The sequence below is a fragment of the Sebastes umbrosus genome, chromosome 15 (assembly GCF_015220745.1).
Source record: "Sebastes umbrosus isolate fSebUmb1 chromosome 15, fSebUmb1.pri, whole genome shotgun sequence".
Lineage (NCBI taxonomy): Eukaryota > Metazoa > Chordata > Actinopteri > Perciformes > Sebastidae > Sebastes > Sebastes umbrosus.
In genome coordinates this window covers 26049180-26065970 of record NC_051283.1, presented here as the reverse complement: position 1 = coordinate 26065970, position 16791 = coordinate 26049180, and the positions used below count along the sequence as shown (strand labels likewise).

Below are 16791 nucleotides of genomic sequence, written 5' to 3'. Positions count from 1 at the left end.
ATGGGACACGAGAATTCAAAATAGTTTAATGCTTACAAGCTTTTTTGCCAGAGCAGAATGAAGACATTGACATGCAGCTGAAAGCTCTGGGAAAACACATTTAGCATAATTTATAATTGAGAAAGAAAGTGGAAATGGTAGTTTGACTAAATTAATATATCACTCAAGGTCTACTTACTTGCTTTTTTGTAGAGCTTTCAACTGTATCCCATGTTCTTCATTAGTGGATGGGGTTTGCTCAGTTGCTACGTCCAGCTACAGCAACAACAACAAAAAAAGAAATAGCAACTACTGTCAAATCAAGTATGAACTTTCACACTGAAATATAAACCTTGTATGTAGTTTTTCTGGAGCTTTCAATCATGGTCTTCATAAACAGATGTTTGCTCCGTTTTCATGTCAAGTTCTGTTGGAAAAAAAGCTAGCAAGTGGACCTTGAGTTGAGATCTTTTTTTGTCAAACTACTATTTCCAAGGTAAAGAATGACCTTCACACATAAAGATTGTATGTATAGTTTTTCCTGGGGCTTTCAACTGCATGTCATGGTCTTCATCAGCAGCCTCTGGTAGCTAACATGTGAACCTTGAGTTAGGATTTTTTTTTTTTGTCAAACTACTATTTTTAAACTCCATTAGCTGATGAAGACCGCAATTTGCGGTTGAAAGCCCCGGGAAAACTTAACATACAAGCTTCATATGTGAGCGTGATTCTCATTCATTCTTTGAAATAGTTTAACAACAAAAAAAATACTACATTTTTACTAAACATAATGAATTTCTCACACATGAGTATTGCAACCAATTCTCCAAAACACTGTATTGATTTTTAATTAACCTCTTAAAAATCCGTCGGATTATACTAGGAAACTAGAAAACCTGATGAATCCATCGGTACCAACCAACCATGTCATACTTGCTTGTCGTGAAGGAGGATAAATAACGCTCCAAAGTTGCACTAAATTTTAGCGAAGAAAAACTGTCATGGCCATTTTCAAAGGTGTCCCTTGACCTCTGACCTCAAGATATGTGAATGAAAATGGGTTCTATGGGAACCCACGAGTCTCCCCTTTACAGACATGCCCACTTTATGATACTCACATGCAGTTTGGGGCAAAGGCCGTGCAGTTATTTTGCATACAGTATTCTAAAATGGTGTGTTTGAATATTTCTGCATACTGGGGTCCCTAAACAGTCTTGGAATTGCATAAATTGGGTATCACTGGAAAGCTGAGACTCTTGTGGATCCAATGAGTCCAGTTGTATTTGTGTGTTATGATGTTAGTCCCCATAGAAGCCATTTCACATCGTGACTTTTTTTCTCAGATTTTATGGTGGTGTGTCTTTAGACTGACAAAAATTTGACAAAAATTGCAACATATTGCCTTGCTTACAGTACCGCCATATATTGAATTGTTATCCCCTATATAAGTATCATATCGCCAGATTCTTGCCAATACCCTATTGAGCAGTAAAGACCCAGTTGTTATTTAAGCTAACAAGTGGACCTCGAGTCGCTCTTTAAGTTTGGGTGATGGCAACATTTCAGTGGTAAGAATTTTACAGGAAGAGTTAATTCATCCAAAGCATGACTCAGCGGATAATAAATTTGCAAATAAAATACCATTCAAGGTTTTAAGCTTTTTATGCAACTGTGGTAGCCCAGCTTCTTGTCAAACTCAATCACATCCCCGGTGGACGCCTGTGGGATGTTTTTGATTTCAGATCTGATCTGAGTTGTACCCTCTGATGTTAAGAAGAGGCTCCGTTAAAGATGGCTGCTGGATAAAGTGCCTCTGCCAAATAATTCTTCACTTTGCTTGCAGAACATTCGATATGACACATTGAGAATAATGAGGGGCAAGTAAAAGACGAGAGGCTGCTGCATATGTTCTCTGCACCGTGAGAAACATGCTTTTCAGAGTGACCGGATCAGCTGCAACACATTTTCTCTGGTTCGGTGTAGTGAATTGATGAAATGTACAGAAACAGTCTGTTGTGAACATAAAGTCGGAGGCTTGAGCGTGTACAACTGTCTGTAGGATGCAACTAAAAGCAGCCTTTGTGTTCACCTGCCTCTCTTTCCTCACGTGACATATAGTCTGAAGCTGCTTTATAGATAGACCGGTGTGTGAAGAAGAGACTCGAGCTCCCGATTACAGAATCTCATTAGAAATCCTTTCGACAATCCTCACCGACTGGCACTTACAAGCAATCCTGCTGTTTTTTATTATTCACCGCATCCCACTCTGAGCTCTCCAGGGAGATGAGAAAGAAAGGAATTTGCAATGACTTTTAAAAAAAGGGTTCCCATTTAACACAGACTGCAGACAGACGCGGTAAATCAGGAGATGTCAGGTTCGGTTTACGAGTCTGGTTTAGACGTATTCTCTGCTCCGCAAAGACAGCACAAACTACAGGAGCGGTGACATTGAGAAAAAGGGTTTAAAAGTGGCTTTTTCATGACATTTTAGGCCAATTATTTCATCTCATAGAGCCGACATAACACCTAACAAGACTAAAAGTCGACAACCAGACTAGCAGTTTAGGCACAGTGGTACTTTGAGCTAACGCTAACGTCAGCCAGCTAAGGCCGCCAGCCGCTATTTTGCCTTTGTAGGGCAGTAATAACGGCATCTCAGCAGTGGTGAAAATGTTCTTACTAAGTACATTTAATCAAGTAACGCTACTGTACTTAACTAATACTGCTTGTACTTTACTTGAGTATTTCCATGTTATACTACTTTATAGTTCTACTCCACTAGGCTACATTTAAAGGGACTGTTTGTAACTTTTTAAGCGTATAAATCTACCAGGTCGGGATCCCATGCGCGCTAGCATTTGGCCGTAGTGTCTCCTCTGCCTGCTCGCCTTCACTCTCACACAGCGCGCGTTCTCGCTGTCTCACTCCACCTCTAGACATGCATGCACGCTCACTCCACACTGCAGAAGAGTTAGTTTAGCTCTGAGAATATCTAGTGAATGTTCAGTGGACGTTTGTGCAGAAATAAATGCTGCAGCTCCTCCAGACCAACAGAGGTTTTCCGTGTCTTGTGAAGTGACGGGGCTCCGCAGAGACAAACGTTATCATCTCCGACCGGGTGCCGGTGTCTCCCTGCCGGCGTAGTCGGAGAAGATAACGTTTCTCTTACGTTATCCTAGTGTTGGCTTTTCCTGCTTCAGCCCTGGAGGCTGAAGCAGGAAAAGCCAACACTAGGATCAGCAGTGATTCATGGAGAGACCTTCGTCTGGTCAGCTAACATTACTGCCAAGCAGCTGAAATATAGAGTGATATTGTGGTTTGAGCGATGTTCGTTCATGTCTATGTAGAGCGAGCAAGCACGAGCAACAGGACGCTGACCTTCGTTGACTTAACGGCCACAGGTGTCGCTGTTAACAAGACATTTCTGAAAGTTACAAATAGTCCCTTTAAGAGGCAAATACTACTTTTTAGCCTACTACACTACATTTATTTAACAGCTTTAGTAACTAGTTAGATTATTAATAAAAAATATATCAATCAATGGATTAAACTACCCTGCATTAAAATTAGCTCCGCCTTTACCAGCTGCAACAAGTGATAAACACATTTATATATATATACACACACATTCTGCATAATGAGTGCCTTTATTTTTGGTAGCCTACTTTCAGTATATTTCTACTTTTGTACTTTTACTTGAGTAAAATTTTGAATGCAGGACTTTTACTTGTATTTTTAAAGTATTGCTACTTCTACTTAATGTGCTAAGTAACAGACCTGAATACTTCTCCCACCGCTCCCACTAATCTCAGGACATATTGTGGCTCTGAGCAAGTGAGAAGAAATAGCTTTTGGCTGATAAATGCTTGAGACCTGGGGATGGATTGGTGAATCAATGAGTTATTTTAGTCCTGGCAACTCTAATACATCCACTCAGGGCCAGAACACACAGTCCTGGGCTTCTGTGTGTGTGTTTTGTCACCAGGGGCAGCGCGCCAAGCACCTCATAAATTGCTGTCTTTGGTTTACCACAATTGCACGACTACGCAAGGTACGGCACAGACAGAGAGCTGAAGCTGCATTTTTACTGAATCCCCTGGAGCTGTTGTCTCCACGCTCCCCGATGAGATACCGTCTCGTCGGGTTGAGAAACAGCTAACAGGTGTTGGTACTGCTGAGATGGGAAATTTAGCAGTGATACGCAAGAGCAGCAGCAATCTCAAAGTCAGCTGCTCACCTGTCTGTTGAGTGAACAAAGGTCATCGGAGAGCTAATGTGTAATACCTGCAGCCAACAACAGGAGTGGAGAGCTGAGCTTTGCTGGATCTATATAGAGGAGAGAGTTGGAGGAGTGATGGAGAGTCTATGTCATTTCCTTGGTTTACCACAATCATTTCCTGTAAAGTATTTGCAGGCTCTGAAATTACAGCTTCGTAGCTCAGCAGGGCCTCGTTTTTTGTTTTTTTCCCCTGAAAACGCTGCTCCAGCTGCAGGCGGGAACACACTCTGAGGGAGAGGTGGCATCATTACTATGAATTAAACGACCAGTGAAGGTTCGCCTCAAAGTCAGTTTACTGTAAGGGTGGGTTCTTAATTTTCTGCACGTGTTTCCATAGTCGATGATGGATGCAGGACGTTGTGGACGAGTGGATGCTCGACATTTGAGTCATACCACAGTGAAATGTATCAATTACTGCACTTTGAATAATGAAGATGCATTTCTTTTTTTGCATGTAATTAGATGTGTGTTCTTCCAGTACTTAAGTAGCAAAACCACCAAGTAAAAGTCCTGCAATCACCATCAAAAAAGGTGAAGGCGTCTGAATAATTCCTGAACTGGCTGTATATTAGTTGATATACTGCTGGGTAGCTTGTGACTCTCCCACCCGGAGATTATTTTTTAATATATATGTCGGTTAGATTTTGTATCGTTAATCTGAATCTGGAAAGTAACTAAAGTGCTGTTGCCTAGCAATGCAATTCTGTTGCAATTTTGTCGCAATTCCGTCGAAATGTACTAAAACGGAGCGTTTCAGACAGAGGGGTAAATACAGGTATATTCAGACCAACAGTATGAAGAAAATAAAGTTGTTTTTTTTAACATTACATCATGTAAACATGTTCTAGTAGAAACACAAAATACAAGTATGAACCTGAAAATGAGCACGATATGGGACCTTTAATAATCTTCAAAGTAGCCACAGCTGTTGGATAAATGTAGTGCAGTAAAAAGTACAATATTTCCGTCTGAATTGTGGAGGAGAAGTATAAAGTAGCAGAAAATGCAAACACTGCAGTACAGAACATCAAAATTGTTAGTTACATATTTAGCTACTTCCCACCGCCGTGTTCTTGCTGCTTTTTTTGGTTCTTTAACAGCGAATATAAAGTTCTAACTGCAGAAAGAGGATAAGTTTGTTGTTGCAGTCGTGAGTGAAATGATAATTTGAGGTTCCAGAGAGCTGACTGACACAGGAAAGGGTCTAAAGAAACCACAAGCTCTGGGGGAAATTCAATCCATCTGAACTTTGTGTCCGTATGGGTAATGTGACTGAATGTAATCCTTCAGGCCTCACTGTGCTGAATGTTTGCAGTCGCAACCATCGCATCCTCGCGTTGCATTAAATACGAACACTTTAGAATAAGCTAATGACCCTCGGGGCTGAAATGGATTAAGCCTTGTCAAAGACTAAAATGGTCTTTTACAGCTAGACAGACTCAAATTACATTATAAATACAGTAGATTAATTCACTGCATTGCCTTCTGGGGGAGTAATTTATGGTAGCAATCACAAAGAGTACAGAGACAAGTTAGAGGAGTCACGGCTTTTAGGATTTTATTTTGTTTTAGCATCCGTTTCTTTCTATGAAATCCACTCAAAAACAAAACAGCTGCACTATTGTTTCCAATATTAAAGACACTTCATTAACCCTTCACTGGGTAAATAAAACTATTGACAATGATTGATTTCAATTAGTTACATTTTCCTGTTTCGTCTTCACACCTGATGGTCATTAATATTTTGAACAGATGAAAAAATGTGTGATTGATTTACATTTTTAGTGAATATTTGTTGCCTGTTGGGCTACAGTTTGCCATGTTATGATTTGAGCATATTCTTTTATGCTAAATGTGCTGAACCCGCGAGGGTTTCTGGACAACATTGTCATTATTTTGTGTTGTTAATTGATTTCCAGTTATAAATATATACATACATTTGCATATTTCTCCACTCCCATGTTGATAAGAGTGTTAATATTTTGAACGGAAGAAATAATTTACATTTTTAGTAAATATTTGGTTTGAAAAGATAATGTTTAATGCTAATTTTTCATTTGCACACATTCCATGAAGGTTGATACGAAGTATGAAGTCAATATTCAATCCCATTTGATCTCTGAGTCCCTCCGTGGAGAAAGTAGAGTGACAAAATTTCATTTTAGACATCTTTTATACATTTATCTACAAATGTATTCATATATTACACTACTTTTGTGAACATAAGACTTTGGTAAACCCATTTCAAACACCAAAAACAACTGGTACACATAAGTAAAGGTGTGTTTTCACAAGGGATTTGAAGAATTTCAAAAATTGGAATTAAGTTTTTCAGCTTTAGGGCCATATTATGTGTTTACACCGTGTTCTAGGACAGATGACATCCACATGAGACAGAGGGTTGAGTGTTCTGCACATTTTGGTATGAAACACATGGGTATCATGTGATATGCAAGTACCATAAAAGGTGATTTTTAAGTATGTAAAAATCAAGAAAATGCCCTTAGACCTCAAAGGGTTAAAGGTCAAAAGAGATTTATTTCAGACTAATTTTAAGTTAAAATGCATCTTCAAAACAAAAATAGATCCAGGTGTACGGATTTTATTCTTTATCCAAATGTATTCATACTCACATATACTGAATAGACAGAGCAGTGATATAAAACATGTACCATCTTGCTCTTGTTAAGTGTTTTCCTTTAAGCTGTGATAGTGGGGTTTGTTAGGGTGCTGTTTGTTTATCAGTACGATACTGCCACCTTGTGTTTAATACTGTTAACTGCTATGAGATTCCACCAAGCTGGCAGACTTTGGGAGTGCTTTAACTTGCAAGATAGGCAATTCAGGATGACACAAATCCACCTTTTATCTGTCTGTACCATAGACTTAGACCAAAAACTAGAGTACTACAATAAAGCGTGGAACTGCTCCACAGACAATGAAGATGTTCTAGATGACACTAAGAGCATCCAGAGGAATGATCTGAGTATATGGGAACATTTTCTGTTTCACAACTGACAACACTACAACAGAATAAAGCTCATTTGGGTTTAAAAACGAAAACAAACCATTCATTGTCTATGGAGCAGCTCCAGACTTTATACTTGATGACATCACAAGTTTGAGACTTACTTCTCTGGTTTGTGGCTTTGAGAGAGACGAGCACATGTTCACTAATATTGATTGATCTTCCCTTGGCAATGGAAATAACATATTAGAATTCCAAATGTAGGTGGTGTTCCTCTTTATTAACTCAGTGATTACAGTCTTGAGTCTTCTCAGATACGACACCATAACGTTTTGCTTACCTGGATTTTAGGGATTTTTCTGCCAATCTCTATGCAGATCCTCTCTAGCTCCGTCAGCTGAATTTACCACAGGTGGCACCAATCAAGATGTAGAAACAACTCGAAGGTGATCAAGAGAAATGGGAGGTGCCTGAGTTGAATTTCAGTCATAGCAAAAGTCCTCTTTTTTTATTTTTAAGGCAAGACACTACAGGTGAATAGGGTAAAAATGTTAACTAATAGAAATCACTATGAAACTTCCCCAGTTGATTATTTACATTAAGACAATTCGTTTTTCTATTACAAGTTTTCTGAAAATGTAAGTTTAAATATGCAAATGAGGCATTAGCTTATTTTTTATATATATTTTTTATTTTTATATTTTTTTTTTATATATATATATATATATTTATTTATCATCATTATAGTGCTTATTTTACAAAATTTTTATTTAATCAACCTTTTAGTGCTGATCATTATCTCTTTTATTCTATTTTCTTTTATTAAAATTTTAAACTACGTTTTGCGTTACCTTGCAATATTTTGCGTTCCCTCGCAATATGTTTTGTGTTCTCTCGCAATAAATATTGCATTCCCTTGCAATACTTGTACTGCAGCGACAGATTAATGCTTAAAATATAAATTATTTATTGCAATTAAACACTGTGGTTAAAGCTGGAAAGTCAGTGGACCTAAATGATGTAACGCAAAACATATTGTGAGGGAATGCAAAATAAGTCTTCAAAAAAATCTTAGAAAGAAGACATGTTATGGAAGGAAAATAGCCCAAAATCTCAAAATTGACCAGAGCATGAAGAACTAAGTTTTTGCCTGGGGTGTCATGTGCAAAAATATCTAAATTCCTGTTTTCAGTTTGGCATTGCGGGCGTTGTTGAGTCAAGATTGACGAGTGAAAAAATTAATTAAATTTTAGCATAATGCTGCAACATAACGAAATGTGGAAAATGGGTCCGAATACTTTCTGAATGTGCCGTAGAATTAGGCAATTTATGAAGTATTTTTGCATTACATAGGTAATTTACAGCGGATATCAAAAGTAACTAAGTAGTTAAAGTACTCTGAATCATCAATCACATTTCCAAACAAACTGACAGACAGACAGGTCATCGCTCATTATATTTATGGCATTATTTATTTGAAGCTACTGCTCCGCTGAAGAAGAAAAGAAATCACTGCTGATAAAAAGGTGCAAGAGTTACACTAGTTTTACCTGGAGGGAGAATACCACATAAATATTGATTAGGCCAGCTATGATTTGCCCTGTAAATGGAAACCAAGCTACTGTCGGCGGTACAAAAAGAGGAGGCCGTGTGACAAACAGCGGATGCCATCTAGACAGGCACTGGTGCAGACCGAAGCAGGCACAGGGAACGGGAGAGGGTTCAGCATGAAGCCTTGTTTCATTGCTCCTACAGATGAGCTAATCATGAACGTATACATTTCCTTGAAACTTTCTCCTGACTCTTCAAGTAGAAATCTATTTAAAAAAAAAAAAAAGGAGAAGTTGCAAGAAAAAGGTCACATTTCACACAACTTGGAATGAAGTTATTTGTCATCTTCATCTTTGAGGCTTTGGGCGTTATATCTACTGGGTGAGACAGTTTCCAACTCGTGGATGGTTGTCCATAATACGCAGAGTATACTGTGCAAGAAACAAACAACACGACAGCGTAAAACATTCCTTTCATTGCACTTTGTTAAAAGAAAAGAAAATTGTCAGTTGTACAAATCAGTTTATCTTCAGTTGTTCTTGTTGAAATGACGCAGACGAGCTCACTTTTAACATTTATCTTCCTACTTTGTTCAGAGCAGGACTTCATTCTGTTAAAAACACGAGATTAAAAGATGTACGTTAAAGAGAACTAACACGTCTCTTTGTGTGACGGAGTATCTTTATACTCCGGGTGTGTGGCAGGAAGCAGCGTGGCCGCTCGTGAAAGCTGGCCGTCACTATTGCAATGAGTGGAGCCCCAGACTGGCTGCTCAGGTACATAATTAAACATATGAACAGGTGACACACAGAAATGGACAGTAATGGCTTTTCCCTTTGAACCCAGGAGATCTGCCTGGTCAGTTTAAAGTGTCTTGGTGAAGAGGAGGGCTGACTACTGAGTGTCCACAAGCTTCTTGTGTAGTGTAGAGCGCAGGGGTCGGTGGGGAACACCTCTGATTGTCACACGTGACGTTTGTAGAGGGCTGACGAGCGGTCACGGTGAGGAGAGATGGGGTCATGATGAGGAGATGCACGGTGGCTGTCTGGATGATCTATGAGGTGCTTTCTGGAGAGGTGACTCTTTGGCGTGCGGTCCTGGGCCGATTTCGCGTCGGGGCGTTCGCCGCGCGTTCGCTCTTGGTTTCGGACGGCTGCGGTTCGGCCTGCGGGGTGCTGGCGTCCCCGACAAGTTCACGCAGGAACTTGAACTTGGACAGGAAGAGCTGCCAGACTACATACCAACCTGAGGGGCAAAGAAGGGAAAATAGACATTTACAGGCATAATAAAGGCACTCTTAAAACCACAGGTGTCCCTCATGCAGTAACATTACATTACCAACACAAAACAATGACAGATATTGTCCAGAAACCCTCACAGGTACTGCATTTAGTATAAAACAATATGCTCAAATCATAACATGGCAAACTGCAGCCCAACAGGCAACAACAGCTGTCAGTGTGTCAGTGTGCTGACTTGACTATGACTTGCCCCAAACTGCATGTGATTATCATAAAGTGGGCATGTCTGTAAAGGGGAGACTCGTGGGTACCCATAGAACCCATTTTCATTCACATATTTTGAGGTCAGAGGTCAAGGGACCCCTTTGAAAATGGCCATGCTAGTTTTTCATCGCCAAAGTTTAGTGTAAGTTTGGAGCGTTATTTAACCTCCTCATATGATGCCAGTATCTTCACTCTAGCTTTAAAACTGAGCCCGCTACAACCCAAAAAATCGCAAGTTGCGTTAATGTGTCAAAGAAATTAGTGGCGCTTCACTGTGTTGAGCGATGCTCGTTCATGTCTATGTAGAGCGAGCACAAGCACGAGCAACAGGACGCTGACTTTCGTTGACTTAACGGCCACAGGTGTCGCTGTTAACAAGCATTTCTGATTCTTACAAATAGTCCCTTTAAGTTGTAAGTTTTCAAAGAAACAAAAAACAGCTGCTAAGCTCTGGAACTGGTAACAGTAATAAGAGGAACAAACTGGGCCCCCCCCCAACATTTCATATTCCCCATCTTTCCCTGCTCCTCCACCTACACCTGATTATGTGGATCAGGTGTTTTCCAGCACAGTGTTGCAGGCAGAGTAGAGGAGGGAACAGATGGAAAACAGAGAGAGTGCTGGAGGCAGTAGAGGAGCAGCCATGGTTATATTCTTGACTTCAGACTCCTCCTCTGTGCAGGATAAAAATAGAAACTCCTCACTGACATCGAAACTTTGCCGGTTACAGACATTCAATACACTGTATGACAGGTCAACTTTTAAAGGAATAGTTGGACATTTAAGGGGGGAAACTGTTATTCTGAACGCAGAGTCGCTATCTTGAATGAAAGAAAATAAAATGTTTTATTTACTTTGAATGTAAAGTTATTTTGCACTAACCATATAATGGTTGTCCGTGTTTGCAATTCGGTACACTCGTGGAATGTAATTTGCAATGTGCAATACTCTTGGCACTTTATTCTATTTATTCCTTTATTTTTTTATCTCGTCTTGTTTTTATTGCAAATATTTTTATTCTTGTACTTTTATTGATCTTGCACCTCCCCATATGCCACCCACTGTGTTCCCTCTGTCATTGATGATTGTGCAGTATGAATGGGTATATGTCTCAGTGGACTGCAGAAACTAAAATTGCAGGACAGATAATAATGCACACAGTGCACTTTCATAGACTAAGCTGCTGGAGTTAACCTGCACTATATTTTTAACAGTCTCTTCTGCACTATATTCACTTTTTTAATAGTCCTGTATCACAGCTGTTATCCTGCACTATATTCAGTTTTAACAGTTTTATTCATCTCCTTGTATTTTTATATCTGGTATATTTTTTTCTACTTTGCACTACTAACTTTTTTACTGCCTTTTTACTAACATGTTTTGCACTATGGAACTGTGATGCTGGAAACTTGAATTTCCCTTGGGACCAATAAAGTTACTAATTATCTATCTATCTATCTCTCTATCTGTCTGTCTGTCTGTCTGTCTATCTAACTAACTATCTATCTGTCTGTCTATCTGTCTGTCTATCTCAGAATCAGAATCAGAAAGGTGTTTATTGCCAGGTGTAAGAGGTATACACTAGGAATTTTCTTTGTTTTTTGTTGGTGCAAGTCAGACAGTATAATAAAATATAAATATATCTATCTATCTATCTATCTATCTATCTATCTAACTAACTAACTATCTATCTGTCTGTCTGTCAGTCTATCTGTCTAACTAACTATCTATCTATCTGTCTGTCTATCTGTCTATCTATCTACTGTACCTATCTATCTATCTATCTATCTATCTATCTATCTATCTAACTAACTATCTATCTATCTATCTATCTATCTATCTATCTAACTAACTGTCTGTCTGTCTGTCTGTCTGTCTGTCTGTCTATCTATCTAACTAACTATCTGTCTATCTATCTATCTAACTAACTATCTGTCTGTCTGTCTGTCTATCTACCTACCTACCTATCTATCTATCTATCTATCTATCTATCTATCTAACTAACTATCTATCTAACTATCTGTCTGTCTGTCTGTCTGTCAGTCTATCTATCTAACTAACTATCTATCTATCTATCTATCTATCTATCTATCTAACTAACTAACTAACTAACTATCTATCTATCTATCTATCTATCTAACTAACTAACTAACTAACTATCTGTCTGTCTGTCTGTCTGTCAGTCTATCTATCTAACTAACTATCTGTCTATCTATCTATCTAACTAACTATCTGTCTGTCTGTCTGTCTATCTACCTACCTATCTATCTATCTATCTATCTATCTATCTATCTAACTAACTATCTATCTATCTATCTATCTAACTACCTACCTACCTATCTATCTATCTATCTATCTATCTAACTAACTATCTATCTATCTATCTATCTGTCTGTCTGTCAGTCTATCTATCTAACTAACTATCTATCTATCTGTCTGTCTATCTACCTACCTACCTATCTATCTATCTATCTATCTATCTAACTAACTATCTATCTGTCTGTCTGTCAGTCTAACTATCTAACTAACTATCTATCTGTCTGTCTGTCAGTCTATCTGTCTAACTAACTATCTGTCTATCTATCTATCTAACTAACTATCTATCTATCTGTCTGTCTATCTACCTACCTACCTATCTATCTATCTATCTATCTAACTATCTAACTAACTATCTATCTGTCTGTCTGTCAGTCTATCTGTCTAACTAACTATCTGTCTATCTGTCTATCTATCTATCTAACTATCTATCTATCTGTCTGTCTATCTGTCTATCTATCTACTGTATCTATCTATCTATCTACCTACCTACCTACCTACCTACCTACCTACCTATCTACCTATCTATCTACCTACCTACCTACCTACCTACCTATCTACCTATCTACCTACCTATCTATCTACCTACCTACCTATCTATCTATCTATCTATCTATCTATCTATCTATCTATCTATCTATCTATCTATCTATCTATCTACCTATCTATCTATCTATCTATCTACCTACCTACCTACCTACCTATCTACCTATCTATCTATCTATCTACCTACCTACCTACCTATCTATCTAAATATCTATCTACCTATCTATCTATCTATCTATAGGAGTTCAGCCACTTTATCACCTATTGCAGCCTCTTTATTTGCTGGCAGTGTTGTGCCAAAAATCCTCCCCCAATCTCATGACAACAGTAACATCAGTTAAACCAGTTACAGAATTAGCTTGTTGTGTGTCAGTAATTAAGGTTATTTGTCTTTAAACTCACCAAACAGCATGAAGACCAGAGCACAGACCAGTGTGGCCACAATGACCAGCAGAGTGAGACCCACACTCTGCCACATCTTATAGCTGGACAGCTGGCAGCAACAACAACAACAGCATGAAGAGGAGCCTGCTGCAGTGGACAACAACACAGCTAGCTGCTAGCTGCTAGCTGCTTAACAAACGGTAGTCTGGTAGTTTAACAGCAGACAGACTAACTGTAACATTAACTCTAGCTAACGTTAGCTGGTCACAGCGAGGTGGAGTCCTTCTTCTGTCTGCTACATCACTGCAACGTGTATTATCTGATAGTTATCACAGACAGAGAGACAGAGCAGCAGCAGCAGCTACAGTAAACTGGGTTAACACAACAATAAACAGCGTCATGACACAGACTCCCACTGCGCATGCGCGAGGTGTGCATTGACTTCTGGGTAATGGAGTTTATTTAAGATAAAAAAAGATATTCTTGTATTAGTCCCCACAGTGGAGGGATTTACAGTGTACAGCAGCAAAGGGGATAGTAAAATAAGTAAAAACAAAAGTTAAGATACAACACAGTAAACAAAAGTAGATAGACAAATAAAATATGGACAATTTAAATAGAAGGAAATATAAAAATAGGAACAATATATAGTGGAAAATTGATATTGCACGAATTACATTTCCCTGAAAGTATTGAATTGAAGTAGTACATTATTATTATTATTATTATTATTATACATTATTACATTATATTATTATTTGGGATTTTACCTTTTACGTAGGTTTCAAGATTCAAGATGTTTTTGTCATGCCGGTTATACAAGTACAATCGTGTGAAATGCTTTTTGCTGGGAAGCTCAATTAAAAATAACAAGTTATATTACAATTATAAAAGAAATACTTTGTACAAGGCATATTAAGAACATATACATTACGTTTGACATCCGCATTACTATTAATAGTAGAAACGTAGAAATATACTATAATTCTAGTAGCTGTTATTATTATTTTGAAATGTTTTCTTTTTGTTATCAATTTCAAACAATCTGAGCTCTGACTTTTGATAAATAGATGGAATACTTGATTAAACTCAGTGGAACATTTCAGCATTAAAGCAACCAAGTCACATAAAAACACTCAAAGAGGTAGATGAGGATAAAAAAAACAATATATATATATATAAATAACAAACATGTCACACAAGACAATGACCTCTTATAAGGCAATACAAAGTGCTTTACATTAGACATTTACTTAACTGTAACTTAATCCACAATGCAAGAAAGCACCTTTGCATTAATTCATAAATCCAGCAGGAGGAGTCATTATCAAACGTCTGTAACCCGTCTGTAGGTGCAGCTGATGTTTACCTGTATTCTTCACAGCACATGAGCCACTACAGATTTACCTCAGATGTTCTCATTATCAGGTCAGGATCTGTGAAGTTACACAGGAAGCTCACACCTTTTTTATTACACTCCCTGCATCATTTAAACAGTATTCAAATGAGGCTTTGAAGAAGTGGATAAAGTAGTCAAGAAGTATTTTACCTGACGATACATGTGTGTTTCCAGTCATGGTAGAAGTACTCCGATCCTTTTACTTCAGTAAAAGTAGATATACAGTCATCTAAGAATACTCCATTACAAGTAAAAGTCCTGAATTTAAAATGTTACGTAAAAGTATTATCATCAGAATGTACTTAAAGTATCAAAAGTAAAAGTACTCTTATGCAGAAGTGTTCAATTATTCAGTTTGTATCACTAGCAAATATATGTAAGAGCATTTCAGTGTTGTAGTTCATCAATATAGAGCCAATTTGTAATAATACTTTGTATACTACTGGGTAGATTAGCTGTATAGTACTGCGTCATATCATATCTTTATATGTAAACAAGTAACCAGTAAGTAAGTAGGCTAGAAAAATAAATGTAGTGGAGAAAAAAAGTACAATATTTATATCGTGGAGTAGAAGTATAAAGTAGCAGGAAATGAAAAATACACAAGAAAAGTACAAGTTTCAAGTCGAGTACTGAGTAAATGTTGTTGTTTCAGTGTTAGAGCAGAAAGTAAGCTGTGGATGTCAAAATTTGCTCCGTCACCCTATTATCCAATCTCATTCCCCGTCTGAACTCTAGGAACGGCATGTCATGTTTTAACTTGTTCACACTTGCAGCGGAGTGTATCCTTTCACATACACCAGCCTCAGTATTTGCATATTATGCTACGAGCGCAGTGAGAACATGAGTCATAATTCAAGATGCCATTTCAAAGTGGTGTTAAGTAGAACAGTGTGTCTAGCCAAAGTATGTGGAGTCCAGCCCAGATAACTGAGAAACCCTTCAGGAGTCTGTTCTCTGATTGGTTTGGACTATTAGTTTTAAAAGATAATGATTCAAATTAAGATTAATCACCTGAACCTGCAGTTTCTCTCTCGGCTTTACAGACATTAGAGTGAGTTTCAGCTTGTTGTTTAGCCACAACTTTACTGTTTTTGTTCATTTTCACCGCTCTAATATAGCGTTTTTTTTTTGGCCGCAACAGGCAGAAAAAAGATCTAAAACTCCACTCTACACTTCCTGCTAAGCAGCAAACAATTAATAAACAAATTAATGGTAAACATAGCGAAGCATTTAGCAGCTAAAGAGACAGAGATTTCCTTCAGGAGCTGGTGGAGACCAAAAACAGAGCTAAAAGAGAGTGACTACTGGACTAACATTCATCAGGTGGACACAAACATAACTCCAAATCAATGATAATGTTGCTCTGTGACTGCTGGATGAGTACATAAACAAATGTTTGCTAACAAGTGTGCTATATCGACTTTAAAGGTGATGACTCGGGCTGTCAAAGTTAATGTGATAATAGGCTCGTTGGAGATGAGCTGCGCCTCGCCTGGAAAGTAGACGAGATCAGGCAGTAGCAGCAGTATCAAGGGGAGGTGAAAAAAAGCTGCGGTCAAGTCGGACAGTTTCCAGCCGTTCCCAGCCGCCTTCAACGAATTTACAGGAAGTCACAGGAAAAGTGACATCCTGTTAGATCCGATCTGTAGGCTACTTGTAGTTTGCAGACCACGTTGGGATTTATTTATAATTTTTTGTAAATATATGTGGAAATGTGCGTGTGTGAATTCTGTCCTTAATTATTTTTATGTCCGCCTTGTAAAGCACATTGTAATGAGCCCTCATTAGTGCTATATAAATAGCCTTCATTATTATAATTATAATTATTATAATTATTATTATTATAAACCACACAAGATTT

At 38.1% G+C, this 16791-nt stretch overlaps 1 protein-coding gene across 1 annotated transcript; it reads right to left on the bottom strand.

Moving 5' to 3' along the window:
• Positions 1-8672: 8672 nt before the first annotated feature.
• Positions 8673-13927, bottom strand: smim13 (small integral membrane protein 13). Its single transcript, XM_037795524.1, has 2 exons — positions 13547-13927; positions 8673-10022 (listed from the first exon to the last, which is right to left on the bottom strand). The coding sequence occupies exons 1-2, from the start codon at positions 13620-13622 to the stop codon at positions 9832-9834; spliced, it is 267 nt and encodes an 88-aa protein (XP_037651452.1). The 5' UTR covers positions 13623-13927; the 3' UTR covers positions 8673-9831.
• Between the last annotated feature and the right edge of the window lie 2864 nt (positions 13928-16791).